This window comes from Larus michahellis, chromosome W (assembly GCF_964199755.1).
Source record: "Larus michahellis chromosome W, bLarMic1.1, whole genome shotgun sequence".
Classification (NCBI taxonomy): domain Eukaryota; kingdom Metazoa; phylum Chordata; class Aves; order Charadriiformes; family Laridae; genus Larus; species Larus michahellis.
The window spans coordinates 23,824,257-23,839,586 of record NC_133929.1 but is presented as its reverse complement, the minus strand read 5'-3'; the positions used below and the strand labels follow the sequence as shown (position 1 = coordinate 23,839,586).

The 15,330-nt window shown below is 34.8% G+C and overlaps 1 protein-coding gene across 3 annotated transcripts in view; it reads left to right on the top strand.

The window, feature by feature from the left end:
* LOC141735693 (nipped-B-like protein) overlaps nucleotides 1–15,330 on the top strand; it is a 174,954-nt gene that overhangs the window by 39,698 nt on the left and 119,926 nt on the right. For all 3 annotated transcript variants that reach the window (XM_074568784.1, XM_074568782.1, XM_074568783.1), the window contains exons 2-3: nucleotides 11,968–12,111; nucleotides 14,835–15,000. In XM_074568784.1, the coding sequence (XP_074424885.1) occupies nucleotides 12,048–12,111; nucleotides 14,835–15,000 (230 nt within the window). In that variant the 5' untranslated portion in view covers nucleotides 11,968–12,047. The remainder of the gene's footprint in view (nucleotides 1–11,967; nucleotides 12,112–14,834; nucleotides 15,001–15,330) is intronic.

Here is a 15,330-nt window from a genome sequence, read left to right as displayed (position 1 = left end):
AATTCAGCTCCTGTCCGTTGCTGACTCCAGTCTGGGCCTTTCCCTGTGTCTGCTGGTGACGCGATCGTCATCCTGGGAGCTGGGTACGGTTTTGTATATATTGTATACTTTTTTTCCTTTAATTTTTATTATTCTATTATTATTTACTCTTTTCTTATTTATTATTATTTTCATTAAAGTAGTTTAGTTCTTTTTTCTAAACTCGTAAATCTCCTTATCTCTTCCTCTCTTCTCTGAGGAGAGAGGGAGGGAAGGGCCATCTGTTGTTCTGATTGGCCAGTCCGGCCAAAACCACGACAATCTGGTTGCAGAGAGCTTATTTAACCAAAGGTCTGTATATTTGTCAAAGCAAGAATAGGAAGCCCATGGCTCATATTGAGTACTGGCACTTAAAGCTGGAAGCTGAATCTTTTCCAGTTCCGTGAATCTGTGAATAGAATATTGATGACTTTGTTTCTTCCACTGGCCACATAGGAAGAAATATCTCTGTCATTATGGATACTTCTAATTTTATTTAAAAAGACCATTCCAGTTGGAGATGTTGAGTTATCCATTTCTTTTTGCAAGATGAATTTTAAAAGCCTCTAGTGGTTTGTGTTGTTTTTTGTTTGTTTTTGTTATTGTTCTTTCTTACAGTAAAGGGATTTTTTTTTTTTTTTTTTTTTTGAAATACAACTATTCTGTGTATGTCAACTCTCTTCAAGCAAGTAACTTTGATGGAAGGCAGAAACTAATATAGGAATAGGAATAAAAGCCAAAAGTAAAAACTACAACATGGAATAGCTTTGAGAAATGGGTAAACTTAAGTGTACGTTTAATTCTTTGTAGAATTTAGTACAATTTCTGGATTACTGTTGCTCTTTTACTTTGTGATGACTTTTATAGCTGTATGTACTCTTGGCATGTTGTTATGTGTTAATTGTAACTTACTCAGTCTAAAGAGGTTAGTGTGGTGAACTTCAGGGCAAGTTTTTGCTTTGTCACTGTCAAGCTTAAAAATGTTCGATGCAGCTTTCCTTGGGGCCTTTGTAATCTAAAAATCTCACTATTTTTCTTTAAAACTAAAATGGAGAAAATGCCTACTTTCAGAGGAGGAGTCAAAAAGTATTCTGCAATTTTTGAAAATATTAATTTTGTTAATATAATGTTGCTCAGTGGTTTGTTTACGCTTTTATCTGTGGAATAGGGAGCCTCAGATTTTGGGAAATACTTTCTTCCTCAGTTTCATAAAATATGTTGTCTAAATGGCTGAATTGTCTTTGTATTAATTTTGTTATAGAGCAAGTCAGGTAGTTTTATGGGATTAATACATAAATCATGGACATGAGGAAAATGATAAGTAGTTGAGCAGGAGAAAGGCAGGTCAGGAAAAAGTAAGATTGTGTGTTGTGCCTTCAGTCACCTAAAAGCTGTGTTTGTAAAAGTTTTGGGAAGTGTAACTGTCTTCCTTTTTACTCATTTGTCTTTGTGCTGTCCACTGAGTCAGCAGAAGCACTCTTCCGTAAGAGGATAGGAATCCCAGTTGTAGTTACTGATTGTGTGTATTTAAACTCATTCTTCCATCTTCTTCCCCAGTCTCTATACATGTACATGCATGTATGCATGCATACCTGTCTAAGGAACTGAGCTGCTGCTTTCTGACTCTGTGATTCAGCCTCATAATTGGGAGTTGTGAAAGATAGCTGGCAAAACATAGACCTAAAGGAGCAGAACAAAACCAGACTAGAATAAAAAGACATGAAATTAAAAAAAAATAATCTTGGATGGGAAAAAGGGCGGTGAAGGATAACTTGTTTGGTTGGTAATCACAGTAAGTTTTGTAGACTGTTCTGTAATCTCTTTGGCCTTCCTTGTCTCCTCTAGCCTTGTGTCTTCTGGAATTGCCGTGAAAGGAGGAGGTAGGCATTATAGAAGTGCTGTGTTCTGTGTTTTTCAAAATAGTCTGCAGATAAAGTGAAAACTTTTAGCACAGTTTCTCAGTGGGAAAGTTTCTCAGCTTTTTGTCATGGATTATGGTCTTGCTTTATTTACTCTTTCAGTGAAAATAAAATCCGGTATTGATCGCCCACAGTCTAATATCTTTATGTGACCTGCAGTGTTTTTACTTGGTCTCCAGTGATATGCCTTGGTTTTGACATTGTTCTCCTTATAGATTGGCAATGGATCAGTCTTGAAATGTCATAACGAATCTTCTGTTTTCTTTTATTTGTTCTACCCACTTTTATTCTGATTGATAAGTTATACCAGAAGTTATGATAGAAACTTCCAATGTGATATTTTGAATTTTCCCTATTTCTTGGAAAACCAAAATTGAAGATAGATCGCAGACATATTATTTGTGTTCAGCTGAACTATTTCAAGATGTGTGACTGATTTTTGTCCAAGTAATTAGAAATAAAGGGATTACTCAGTCCTTGTCTACATAAAGGCACTTAAGGCTTTTAATGTAAATTAACAGGAGAAATTAAAGTGGTTTAGTTGAGCTACATTAAACATTTGAGTTGATATTCTCGTTCAGAATTAGTAACTTGAATTCAGTTAGTTTTATTTTACTGTAAAATTAAGTTGTGTTGAATGAACTCTCTTTAATTTGAAGAAAATTTCCACATGGTTTGAAGTGGTTAAATCTGTTAAAGAAAAAAAATCAGATTAGCGTTTTTGGGAATTTCTATGCATAAGGATATTTTCTTCATTGTACTTGCTTTCCACTAACTGGTTTTGTGGTAGTCCTTTCTGCACAAATATTTAGCTGTTGTTTTGCTCCAAATTATTACTTCTACAAGAATGCTTTCACTGTTAACAGCTATTCCATATTCCTTTGTATTGCTGCTGGGCTTGATGCCTTATAGAATTATTCCTGCAGTACCTGGTGGAGGTGAGCTGAGAGTGTTTAACATGGACAGGTCAAACATTAAAAATCCCCAAGCCTTTTTGTGCATGGTCATCATAATTTTGAGATTCCACCTGATTGTTATTGATGGAACATTTGTTTATGCTATGACATTGGTAATTTTGGAAAACTTGAAAATTGGGAAGTTTAAGCTTGACTGAAGTGATCACAGCCTGTGAGCAGCTTTGCAAACCAATTCCTGCAATTACCAGGTAGCTTTGGTTTAGATTTGTGATATCTGCAGCTTATCAAGAGTAGGATATGGAATATGATCAGTAAGGTGAAACAGACGCTGCTTTAGAGAAATGTTTTTCTTGGAACTGCATCCCTATTTTCAGCATTGTTTGTGAGCTTAAGAAACTTTTATTGTGTTTGTGCTGCAGACATAGGAGAACCAGCAATAGCAGCAGCAGTTCAGGATGACATAGGACACTTTCCTAGGTAACTGTATGAATACTTCCCCAGACCTACAAAGGCCATACCCCAATATAATAATTTTCCTAGCTATTGAGAGATACCTGATTGTTACAATCTAGTCCCAGTTGCTCATGGTGAGCTGGTCATCATTTGAAATTAGTTGATTAACAGTAATTCCAGCACAGTACCTCTAGATATTGTGTGCTGTATGCTTCAGGTCTTATTAATAACTTTGAATATGTGTGCTTTCCCAGCTGTAGTCTCCATTTGTTTCCTACGCTATGTCTTTGAGTTCATTGTGCTCCAAAAGTTTAGCTGACTATAATAATGTTCATATGAAGAAAAGCCTTTAGTCACCAGACTGTGTGTGCAGTTGGGAAAAAGGAATATCTTGGTTGACTAGTGATATTGTTTTACATACTTGTTGATAATCTTGTTACTTATAATGTTAGTAGGAATGACTACCTGGAAGATGATTTTACTTTATGGAATTATTTTTTTTTAGAGTCAGGGACTCCTGACACTAATACTTTTGTAGTCACAAAATCATGGATTTTGTGATCCATGTGGATCTGTGCTCTCCATTTGACAGAGCTGACCTACCTTTTACTTGCTCTTACTCTTCTATACATTTCTTGGCTATTTTCTTTCAATAAAATGAACTGTATCTATTATCAGCTGCTGCTTGTGTGCCTGAGCAAGCAAAAGGGCTGTGCTCACCAAAAAGAGCACAATTGCAGATGTACTTTCTTTGTTGCAATAGAAGTTGCATGTTGAATATGTAGTGCAGATGGGAAATAAATCTATGAACTACTGAAGTAGCTTGGGGTTTTCCCTTTATGTTTGAATTTCTCAGCTATGCTCAATATCATGACTGCTTCCAAGCAAAGTTAGGTTTTTACAGTTTAATTCTGTGTTTGCTTCTGCAGAACAAAAAGAATTCAGTAGTGTCAGAATCTTTGACGTGGAGAGACTTATAAAGAGGATATTTATTGTTTAAAAAGATGTAAAAGGAGCAGTAATAATTTCACTGAATAACTGGATTCTCCCTGACAGAAGTTTTAGCTGCTTTATTTTATAGAACTGATGAACATAACTACGCTACCAAGGTATTTCATGTCTAATAGCTATTAATGTTATTGTGCCTGAAAAAATAATGTGTATAACTTTTTGAAACATACGAGTTCTTTGGTTTAGGTTTTGCTACCTCATCAGTAGGTATCTTGTGTCACTTTTCTAATGAGAAGGAGCCAGTAGTATCTTATTTTGGAACCAGGTGCAAGATTTCTGTTCCATTCACTTAAATTTAATCCCCATGTTTTAAGAAGACAACTGAGCTGCCTAACAGTAAGACTCTTTAAACAGATTCTGTTTTGCATTACTTCTCTAATGAAATAGCAGGAAATACACTTTCCTGTGGAACAATATTCTTGGTTATTTGCATAGCTCCATCGATGCATTGGTCATTTTCTTTGAAAATCAAGAATTATGAGATTTGCATTTTCCTCTTTGGCTGAAATAATCTACACTTGTTGATGATCACAACACTTTGCAAATATAATTTGGTTTTCTGCAAATTTTTGGGACAGGTTGTGTTGCCCTAATGAATAGGCTTTTACTTGATGCTTAAATATCTTATGTGTGCATGAAGGATTTGATATGGGCTCATTTTAAAGAGTTCTTAGTGCACCTGAATTAAATATTTGAGATGTTATTTTTAAGTGGAGAACACTGTTTATAAGTGCTTTTTATTTTTTATATACAATAAAATGAATAAAAAGGAAAAGCTTCCTATGCTTATGAGAAGGAAATGGCTTTAACAGAAAAATATACTAATGCTGTTGGGAACCTATTCCTTCCTTTCAGGAAACTGTGTTCTAATGAATTTTCACCCTTTGCAATTGCAAGGTAGCAAGAAAGGCAAACATTTCCCGCTAGACTGTAGATCAGTAGTGTAGATCACGGAAGCTGCATACTACCCATAGGTATCTGCTCTCTGCACATGGCTTAGTCTGTGTTTTGGGTGGGTTTTTTGGGGGGGGTGGTGGTGTGGTGTGTGTTTGTTTTATGTTTTGTGTTTGTGGTTGCTTTTTGGGTGTGGGGTTGGTTTTGGGTTGTGTGTGTGGGTTTTTTTTGTGTGGGTTTGGTTTTTGTTTGTTTGTGTGTTTTTTTTTTTTTTTTTTTTTTTTTTTGTGATGGTCTGATTGTGTCAATTCCTCTCCTCCCCAGGAGGAGATTTTATAGGTGCAGAGCACAATTATGCTTTGTGTTAGTTTACCCTGGTAGAAACTGTGCATGTGCCTCTACATTACGGGTCATCTTTCCTTGAATCCACAGACCTCTCATGCTATGTATGCTTCTGTCACCTTTACTGGGGTTTCTCTTACCGTTTACCGTGGTGTCACTGCCACTACTGGCACATGGGCAGCAGAATCATCAGTGTTGTTATCGAGTAGCAGAGACCAAAGGAATGTGGCAGTAGTCACAGAGGAAAAAGCTGGTTGCTCTAAATTTTTTTTCTAAAGGTTGCTTTATATTCAGAAGCAACTTATACTTGGCCCAGTACAATGCTTTTCACTAAGATTTCTTTTCTTGCAGTAGTTGTAGTTTGTAGTGATTTGAGCAGCTACTATTGGAATAGTTTTAGGAAAACACATTATGCTAATACTGATTTAAAAATTGTACTAAATAATTTTTATTTCAAACTTTTTAATTTTTCACTTGCTTTGTCAGTATCAATCAGATTCTGCTGGCTCATAAAGAGCTAGAATCATAAAGATTCACTTTATGAACCAAACATGGATTTCACTAGTATACTGAATTTTATCTGGCTTTGCGCTCCTGGGACTTTCCCTGTGTCTGCTGGTGACGTGATCGTCATCCTGGGAGCTGGATATGGTTTTGTATATATTGTAGACTTTTTTCTTTAATTTTTATTATTCTATTATTATTTACTCTTTTCTTACTTATTATTATTTTCATTAAAGTAGATTAGTTCTTTTTCTAAACTTGTAAATCTCCTTATCTCTTCCTCTCCTCTCTGAGGAGAGAGGGAGGGAAGGGCCATCTGTTGTTCTGCTTGGCCAATCCAGCCAAAACCATGGCATGCGTATACTTCTTTTTTCCATGTAACTTAAGTGTCACACTATGTTTTGGCAACCATATCTCCTTCCTTAGTATTTTTTAAAGTATTTTTAGAAGCATTTCGTTCTGGAAACTTGTAACGGAAGTCCTGTCATTGTATCAAACTGTAGCTTTGGTATGGAAACCAGAAATCTGCCCTCTTGTGGGTAAATCTGTATGATATACTCAGTCACGGGATCTTATTTGAATATTTGAATGAGAACTAGAGGATATTAATTCATTCTCTTTCTGCCTCTCTCCCTTATTCTTTAAGTGACTTCTATTTTATTTTATATATATTTTTAGGACAGTTTATGGACTGATAATTAGCAGAGCTTCATGTAGTGTCCAACAAGAAAAGTAGTTTATTGCAAAATGTGGAAGCTTAAAACTGGCTATGAGGCAAGGCTTCTTAGATTTATAATAGCGTGTTTGCTGTTTTAAAAGAGAAGTCCACTGCTCATCTAAATTATAAAGTAGCTAATAAATGAGTTGTACTGGTTTACTTTGTGCAGCTGCAGAAATCAACTTTGATCATGGTGCTGTGGTTACATTGATACAATGCTACTCAACATATAAGAAATGAAAACCGCTTTAAAAAGTATTTTCATTCTAACTAAAGATTTCATAATCTAAACTAAATAAAACATAACTGTATTGAAAGTATTCTATTTAATAGAATGCTTTTAAAAAAGAAAACTATAGAGACTTAATACCCTAGCCCTTCTTTAAAATTGTAATCCACCTAATTTTATCTCTGATCATCTTCTCAGAAATATATTGGGTTAGTCGTATATAAGTTATTCTTTAAATCTAAAGATATAATAAGTTAAAGAATACCCTGGAGTATGGGGAATGAAGCACTTCAACATACATACTAAATTTCTGAATCCTGAGGCGTGTTACATATCTTTGCATTACTACTGAGTCTGTGCATTACTGCAGATAAACAGTTTTTTCGCTTTATTTTGTTTTCCACCATTCTCATGCATGTACATAGCTAAGCCATGGAAGAACTGGTATTTTTGTTGAGGAAATAAGAATGTATTTCAACCAAGAGGAATGTTTTATAAATGCAGAGCTTGAATCTTCATATGGTAACTAGTAGTCAGAGTCCTCTGGTCATTTCATTGGTAGTCAGATGCTGCAATATCTGGAAAAAAAAAAAAAATATTGAAGTTTGTTTCTTTTTTTCTTGGCTTTTTTGTGGATTTTTTTTGTTTGGTTTTTTTTGTTTGTTTGTTTGGTGTGGGGTGGTTTTGGTTGTGTGTTGGCATGTGTGGTGTGGGATTTTGTTTTTTCTTTTTTTTTTTTTTGTTTGTTTTTTTTTTGTTGTTGTTGTTGGGTTTTTTTGTTTGTTTGCTTGTTTTTCTTCCCTGGTTGTAGTCTGTCTTTTCACTGAGCGATCACTAATTCTTTACCTAAATTGTTCACAACTTTCATCCTCTCTTCCTTCCTTAATTTTACCCATGCCTGTCCATTCTCTCTAAAGAGATTTTCTTTTTCTTGTTAGTTTCTACTCTGCTGTTAACCCAGTACTATGGTGAGAAATACAGTATATAGAGAGAGATGAGGTGTTGAGAAGATCCGCATGACACGGCCCAAACCTTGCACTGCTGAAGGCAGTCAGTATTTTCTACATCCATGTTATGGACTGTTTTACCAACCACATATTTACTTTCTACTTCAAAAAACCAGCAAACAAAATAAAACAAACAAAAAAAACCCCTAACAAATCCCCCCCACAAAACAACCCACAACATTTTAAATTTAACGTTTTGATAGGAATTTTCTTTGGAATGTTAATTTGCGGTAAAGGAGAATATACATAATTGATTAAAAAAAAAAAGGGAAGAACATAACATACAGAAATAGCACTTTAAATGTGTAGTTATTATCCATAGCATATTTTTTTTTAATATTACTTTCCTTGCTCTCTTGGCTTGGCTTCACTTTTTTATTGTGTATTATGATGCTAGTTTTTCATATATTATTCTCAATATATGCTACCCTATCACTTTTTTCCTTTCACTAAGGGATTCTTTGTATCACTTCCTTTGTATGCTTGTAGTTTCTTCCTCCCTGGAATGTCTTTTACAATATTCATTGTTTCTTATAAAGCAGCAAGAGTATAAATATGTATATGCTGAATATGCAAGACCTACTTTACGTATATGTAAATTAGGTTTCTACTTCTCTGAACTGCTACACTCCGATGCTTTGTTTAAAAGCTTTCCAATGCAGTAGTTCTTTGATTTCTTTAATTCAGTTAATATTTAACTAACAGTTTCAATTTTTTTCAATCTAGGGGTAGAAATGCTATACTACTGGTAATAGCTATTATACACAGCTGATAATGTAAAATTTTCTAAATACTGATAAATGTTGATTCTTCTTGACTAATTGTGAGCTGCTACAACGTGTTACTTTAAACTCTTGTTACAGCTGGGGAGTGAAAAAACAGTCAGTCAAGCCATTAATTGTTGCATGCTGTTCTGATATTTTGTATGAAAGAACATGTCTTGAGCTGTCACTTTTTTTTTTCCCTAAATGAGTGGGTTTAGTGATGTTCTCAGCGACGTCAAATTTGAGTTCTAGTTTCACTGGACCTCAGTCTCTAGTTCTGGAATTGAATCCCACCTTGTTTGCCAGTTTTGCAGATGCAGTTTTGCTCTCAACACAACAGATGTAACGTTTGGACCCAGATATTATTATGTGTTTTCTTCATATTGTGTTTGTTGTATAAACTAATCCCATCACTTAATCCCATTAGTCTCTCTTTTGTTTACTCTCATCTGTTTACCCACATCATCATACTTACAAAACCTTTGTAGTGTTTTAAGAGACAGACTTCTTGAATCACAGTGCTTAGTTCCCAGGTGGTGCAGGCAACCACATCCTGCCCCTTCTGTAACATCTGTATGATCCATCTTTAAAGTAATGGTGTTGCTTATCTATGCTACTACTCCTAATGGAAGGCTGTTCCAGAAAGTGGCAGCTCTGATGTCAAGAAGCTCTGTTCTGATTTTCTTCTTGCTTGCATTCATGGCCCCCACTTATTGTTGTGTTAGCATTGCCCTGTAGTATTCTTCCTTTGTAACCTTCTTTGACTGCCTTAGAGAGAGCAACCACATCCCCTCTTGACCCTTGTTTTGTTAGCTAAACAAACCAACCCCTTCTACTCTCCTCTTAGAAAGCTTACTCTTCCCCTGACCATCCTAGCTCTCTGTTCAACTCTCAGCTCTGGATCTTGCCAGTTTGCATCTCTAATTATGTATCTGTGGAGAAGGTTTCTAATTTAAGCATCTAGTTTTGGAGGATTTTTTTCCCATTGAATATCTGTGTAATTTAATTATTGTGGCAGTAATACCAGGAAAGAACTTGCATTTGTAGTGACTGCTGCTGATGTTTACAGCTTTCCTAGGCAATCAGGAAGGGAAAGTGAACTGATTCACACACACACCCCCCACCCCCCTTCCCCCTTGTTTCGGGGTTGCATACAGATTTCCAATAATACTGACTAGTGACATGGCCTTAGTCAGTTTTGATGCAGTTTCCGTCAGGAGAGGAGAGATCATCAGACTATGACCTTTTCCTTGTATATACAACTTATGCGTGAAAGGTGTTCTTTAAGTACTTATCTTTCAATGAAAACTTAAATTCTAAAAGAGGTGTTAGCTCTTGTGGGTTTGCTGTTGCAGACTCATTGTGGGAAAAGTTAGATCCTTTTTTTTTTCCTCCTTTTTAAATTTTTTTTCTTTAAGAATTGCTTGTTTATGGAACTAAGAAACCACTGAAATTGTGTGTATATTGGTATTCATTTTGGGTAAAGAAACTCCAGTATCGAGTAGTATTTGAGACTGCTCTGCGTGTCTGAAGGCTGTTTTCTCCTGGATTAAAAAAAGCCAAACACAGCAACCCACACAGCACATCTATCAGCAGCAGCTTTCTTAACTAGATTTCTGCACCTGTAATGTACTATAATTTTAATAAACAAATGTAATTTAGTGGTGGGAATGAGCCTGTGGCAGATGCAGCAGAGGAAGTCAACTTCTTGTCAGTTCTGTTTAACCTCAGCGTTGGGTGTTTTTTTTTTTCTCTGTGTTGGTTGTGTCACCCCATCACCCTGTCACCCCCTACCCCTGCGAAGAATGAAGAATTCAATTGTGTGTAGATAGGGAAACTTTGAAAAGTTAACTTCAGTAGTTCAGGAAAACTTTGAGTAAGAAAAAGACACAACATTCAGTTTCCTTGTCTTGCTTGGAATCTGTACATATGTAATGGCAGGGGTGTCCTATAATATTGTCATTGGTGTGGCATAAGAAAGAATGAGATAAAAATTACTAAGGAAAATTACTAAGGAAATAACAGTGATCTTTTGATTTATATGTATTGTATATGTAATTTGCGAAAATGTTGGCTTGTAAAGTAAGTGTAAGCAAATCACGATTTCAGGATCTTCAGTAGACAACATAAATGCTGACAGAAGTCTTTTTACTATTTCACAAGCTGTTAACACAGGAGCCCATCTATAATAGGTAAATGTGTATATATATCAAGTTCCTTTCCTTTATTTTGTTTGTCTTCAGAAAATATCATGCTCAATTTTTGTCATTTTGTTAGTATAATAATAGTGGATTGTAATGTGTGATCTTTGTAAATTGCTGTTTTGGAACTGCAGTTGAAATCATTGCGATGATCTTTTTTGGGGGAGGAGGTTGGTGTGTGCAGTTGGTTGATTGGTTTGTTTTAATATAGTGGACTTCCTTACAATTGGGATCTTTATAGTTAGTGAAAACTGGATGAACAAATTCCTTTTCAGTAGTTGAATATAAACTATGCTGTTTTACAGGAAATAAGCGAGCTAGTTCAGTGGTGACTAAACCTTTTCTTTCTGTGGAGTGGGTGAAACAGTTCCTGTTAGTACTTTGATCAGAGAATATTTAACGTTGAAGAGACATTTTCAGATTAATGTTGAAATAGCTACTACTTTTAAAATATACTAAGATTTTGTATTTGTCACTTTATTTACTACTTGACTTTTGCATCTGTAAATTATTCCTTTTGTTTTTGATAGCTTCTTATATGAAAATATCTCCTTTTCCAAAACTGGGAAGTGAATGTAGCAACTAATTACTTAAACTGGATTGTGTTGACCACTGCAATATGAACCAACAGAAGTTTTGTTACTAATTTTTGAGTTGGTATTGTATAACCTGAGCAAATTTTCTTTTGATTGCCTTATCTTGCATCTTTTTTGGTGAAGGGCTCTGCTTCTGAGACCAAAAGCTTGCCTTTTGATTGCTTAATTCCATTTGATATTCCATTTGATTATTTAAATTCTACATTGTTCTACCCACTGTTGACAAAATTTACTTAGTATGCAGCTGAGGTTATGGTCTGCGTTTGGTTTATGTTATTGAATTTAAAATTCTTTTAAGTAAACCAAGAATTTTAATTTGGGTTTGTGTTTTGTTTTTTCTTTTTTTGTGTGTGTTTTGTTTCGTTTTGTTTTTTTTTGTTGTTGTTTTTTTTAGTGCTTGGGAGATGGGAAGTAATGATAGCTGGCACCTGAACTAAAATATCTGTGTAGGCGCTACCATCCCAGAACTTCAGGATGAATGGGGATATGCCTCATGTTCCCATCACTACTCTTGCAGGGATTGCTAGTCTTACAGACCGTAAGTACTCTTCTTGTTTTTTTGTCTTTGCTATGTTCTCTTCTACCTCTTCAGTAAATACATGCATTTTCAAAATACTAAAAATAGTTTTATTTTTAAAGTTCTTAAAAGTAAAACTGTTCAAAATCAGATTTGGTATTAAAAATGTTAATTTTGTCATTGCTTGAATTTAAAAAAAAAATATTCAAACAAAAAATGCTAATTTAAACATGAAATCAAATGTAGATTAAAAAAAAAAATCCCACCCTTAAGTAAACCCAAAACATAAAATATAGGAATTAATTGTTTGTTTGGAATATCATTCAGTAACATATCTGGGTACCCCCCAAATAAAGAAAAACACATAAATGATAAAATACTTCTCTAAAACATACATCTCATCATCTTCACTGAAGAGAGACAGAGAGAAGATTAGACTGATCTTCAGCTAGAGAGAGTTGTGGAATATGCTGAATATACTTGAAACCTAGTTCCTTAGTTTTTCACAAAGTACAAAAAAATTGCTCTAATTAACTGGTACAAAGAATGGATGCTAGAATGGAAACAATCAGCTGAACTTATGAGGCTTCTTTCTTGGCTGTTCTGCCTACAAAAGAAGCAGATGAGGTGTGTGTGCTGTCTTTAAATACGTCAGGAAGACAAAATGTGAGGAAAGGAAAAGAACTATTTCCATTAAAAGCTGATACTGGTGCCAAACCAAATAGTTATAATCTGACCAAACATAAATTTCTAGTGGAAAGTAAGACAATATTTATGATTACTGTAATGAGGTCCTAGAACAACCATTTCAATACGACAAGTCGTGACAAAGATGCATCTTGTTTATAAAGTGTAAGCAAAAGTTTATAACTCTGTTGTCTGTCTGAGGATAATAGGACTCAGTGATTCCAGTGCTGCTTCTGAGCTCTTGTTTTTATTATTATACTGTTGAAATTTGGAGACTTTCCAGGAGATACTGAAAGTATATACCTAGCAATTGAATTTAATTGTCTACAGTAAAAAAAGCAGATATATATGAGGTGAAAAAACCCACTTCTTGATGTCTTTCTGATATTCTGAAATATCAAATTGGAAGATGCTGCTTATGTATTTATATGTGTGTATATATATCGTTATGTGTATCTAATAATGGGCCATCAGGATGCAAATCATAAGTTTCTGGGCTATGGGCAGTTTTCCAGCACTAAGTATTTGCAGGTAAGGTTCTGAAGAAGTCAAAATATGTAACTGGTAGAAGTCACTGGTCAGACTCCTGGTGCAAGAGTTTCTTGAAACACTGAACAACCTTTGGTGGGATTAGCCCTTGTGTTAGGTGCTCCTTTATCCATCGTATTTATCTGATGTTTAGAAACTCAAGAGTAGGTAAAAGTGAAAGGCTCGTCACTGCTTCACCTTATTTCTCTCTATGTGAAAAGAAGGTACTGGAATGGACAAGTCCTGTTGCCCTAAAAACATGGAGGACATGATGACTAGAGGCAGTAGAGTAGGCTCAGTTAACTAGCTGAATTTATACTGTTTCAATATGTTTTGCTGATCTTGCTAATTTTTCCAAGTTTGAAGGTACATTCAAGGTAATCTAATGCAAGTAATAAAAGCTAGCTATTTTAATATATTATACATTTTTTTTGAATTGCAGTTTATTTCTAAATACAGTAATGATATACATTGGGGGAAAAAAAAATATTCTGCCCCCCCACGTTTGTGGTTGGTTGTTTGTTGGGTTTTTTTTTGTTTTTTTGGTTTGGTTTTGTTTTTTTTTTTTTAAGAATTTCAAAATATAAAAGAGCCAAAAGAATAATATTTTATAGTTATTTTTTTCTGAAGCTATTTCAGAAAAGCCTGGGAACTTGAAGTCAGAGTCAGCTTGTTTTCATGGACTTTCCTATCAAAAAAAAGGAAAGTGACTTTCCTATGTAGTAGGCTTTTTGGCCTCTTCTAGTTTACTATTGTCTCTGTAGCCCTGCTAAATCATCTAGTCAAGGCTTCTTATTTGGTCCACTTCCTTTTTACCAAGATTTGGTATATTGACTGAATTGACATTTTAGTGATCATTCCAACCAACAATACTAGCCTTTTCTTGAGAAGATTACTTACATAAAAATGAATACAACAGAAGAATAAACTGAGAATTTAATTAGTGGCTTAAATTGGTTGTTGGGTTGTTTAGATTTGGTGGTAGGTTTTTTTTGATTGTGGTTTTTAGTGTTGTGTTTTTTTTTTTTTTTAAATCTACCCTGACCATACAAAGTAGGAACACTAATTAAATATAAACGTCAGAGTAGAAAACTTAAAGTATATGATCAATGCGCTTATAGTACTGCATGCAGCTACAATGATTTTGCATTTCCTTCCTTCCCTTTTATCCATGCTTTCAGCTCCAAGAGAAAACTGCCATAACATTAAATAACTTAATATTCTGGAATGTTTAAAAGTATATTTTTATTCATAATACTTGCCTTAGCACAGTTAAATATTCACAATAATATAGTAATATAACTTATGGACTTGACTGCATTACTTTGTTTAAAACAGAGTCCAGCCTTTGTGCGTGTGTGTGTGTGTGTGTGTGTGTTCATGATTAAAAGAAATCCAGAAGTCTTCCCTGTATTTCAAATGTAGTTTTCAGGTTTTCTTTCTTAATCACATGAGGGAGTAATAAGGTGTCCATCTTTGTATGCTCATGTTTCATGAAATGATTCTGAACTCCTGTTTTCTGATAACAGTTTTGAACCAGCTGCCTCTTCCATCACCTTTACCTGCTACAACAACAAAAAGCTTGCTTTTCAATGGACGGATAGCTGAAGAGGTGAACTGCCTTCTGGCCTGCAGGGATGAAAATCTTGTTTCACAGCTTGTCCATAGTCTCAATCAGGTGTCAACAGATCACATGTATGTATTTTGGACTTCAACTATATCGGATCACCATCCTTATTCCTTGAAATTAAAATGAACTGAATTGAGAAGGGTGTTTGTGAGAATCTGAAAATTGGAACATGCAGGTTTTTTTTGTTAGGCTAATTTAGCAGATTACATCTGTATGAGTCAATTGTTTCAGTCAATCAGAACATTAGTACTTGTCCAACAGCCCTTGGCAGAAGTGATCGATTTTATTTTTTTTTTTTTTTTTTATAGATCTGCTGCTTGTTTCGTTCTTGCTAGTTAGGAGTGCAAACTTTGTGATATTGATTGTGCAATAGTCATTTGTGTTCCACTTTGGTT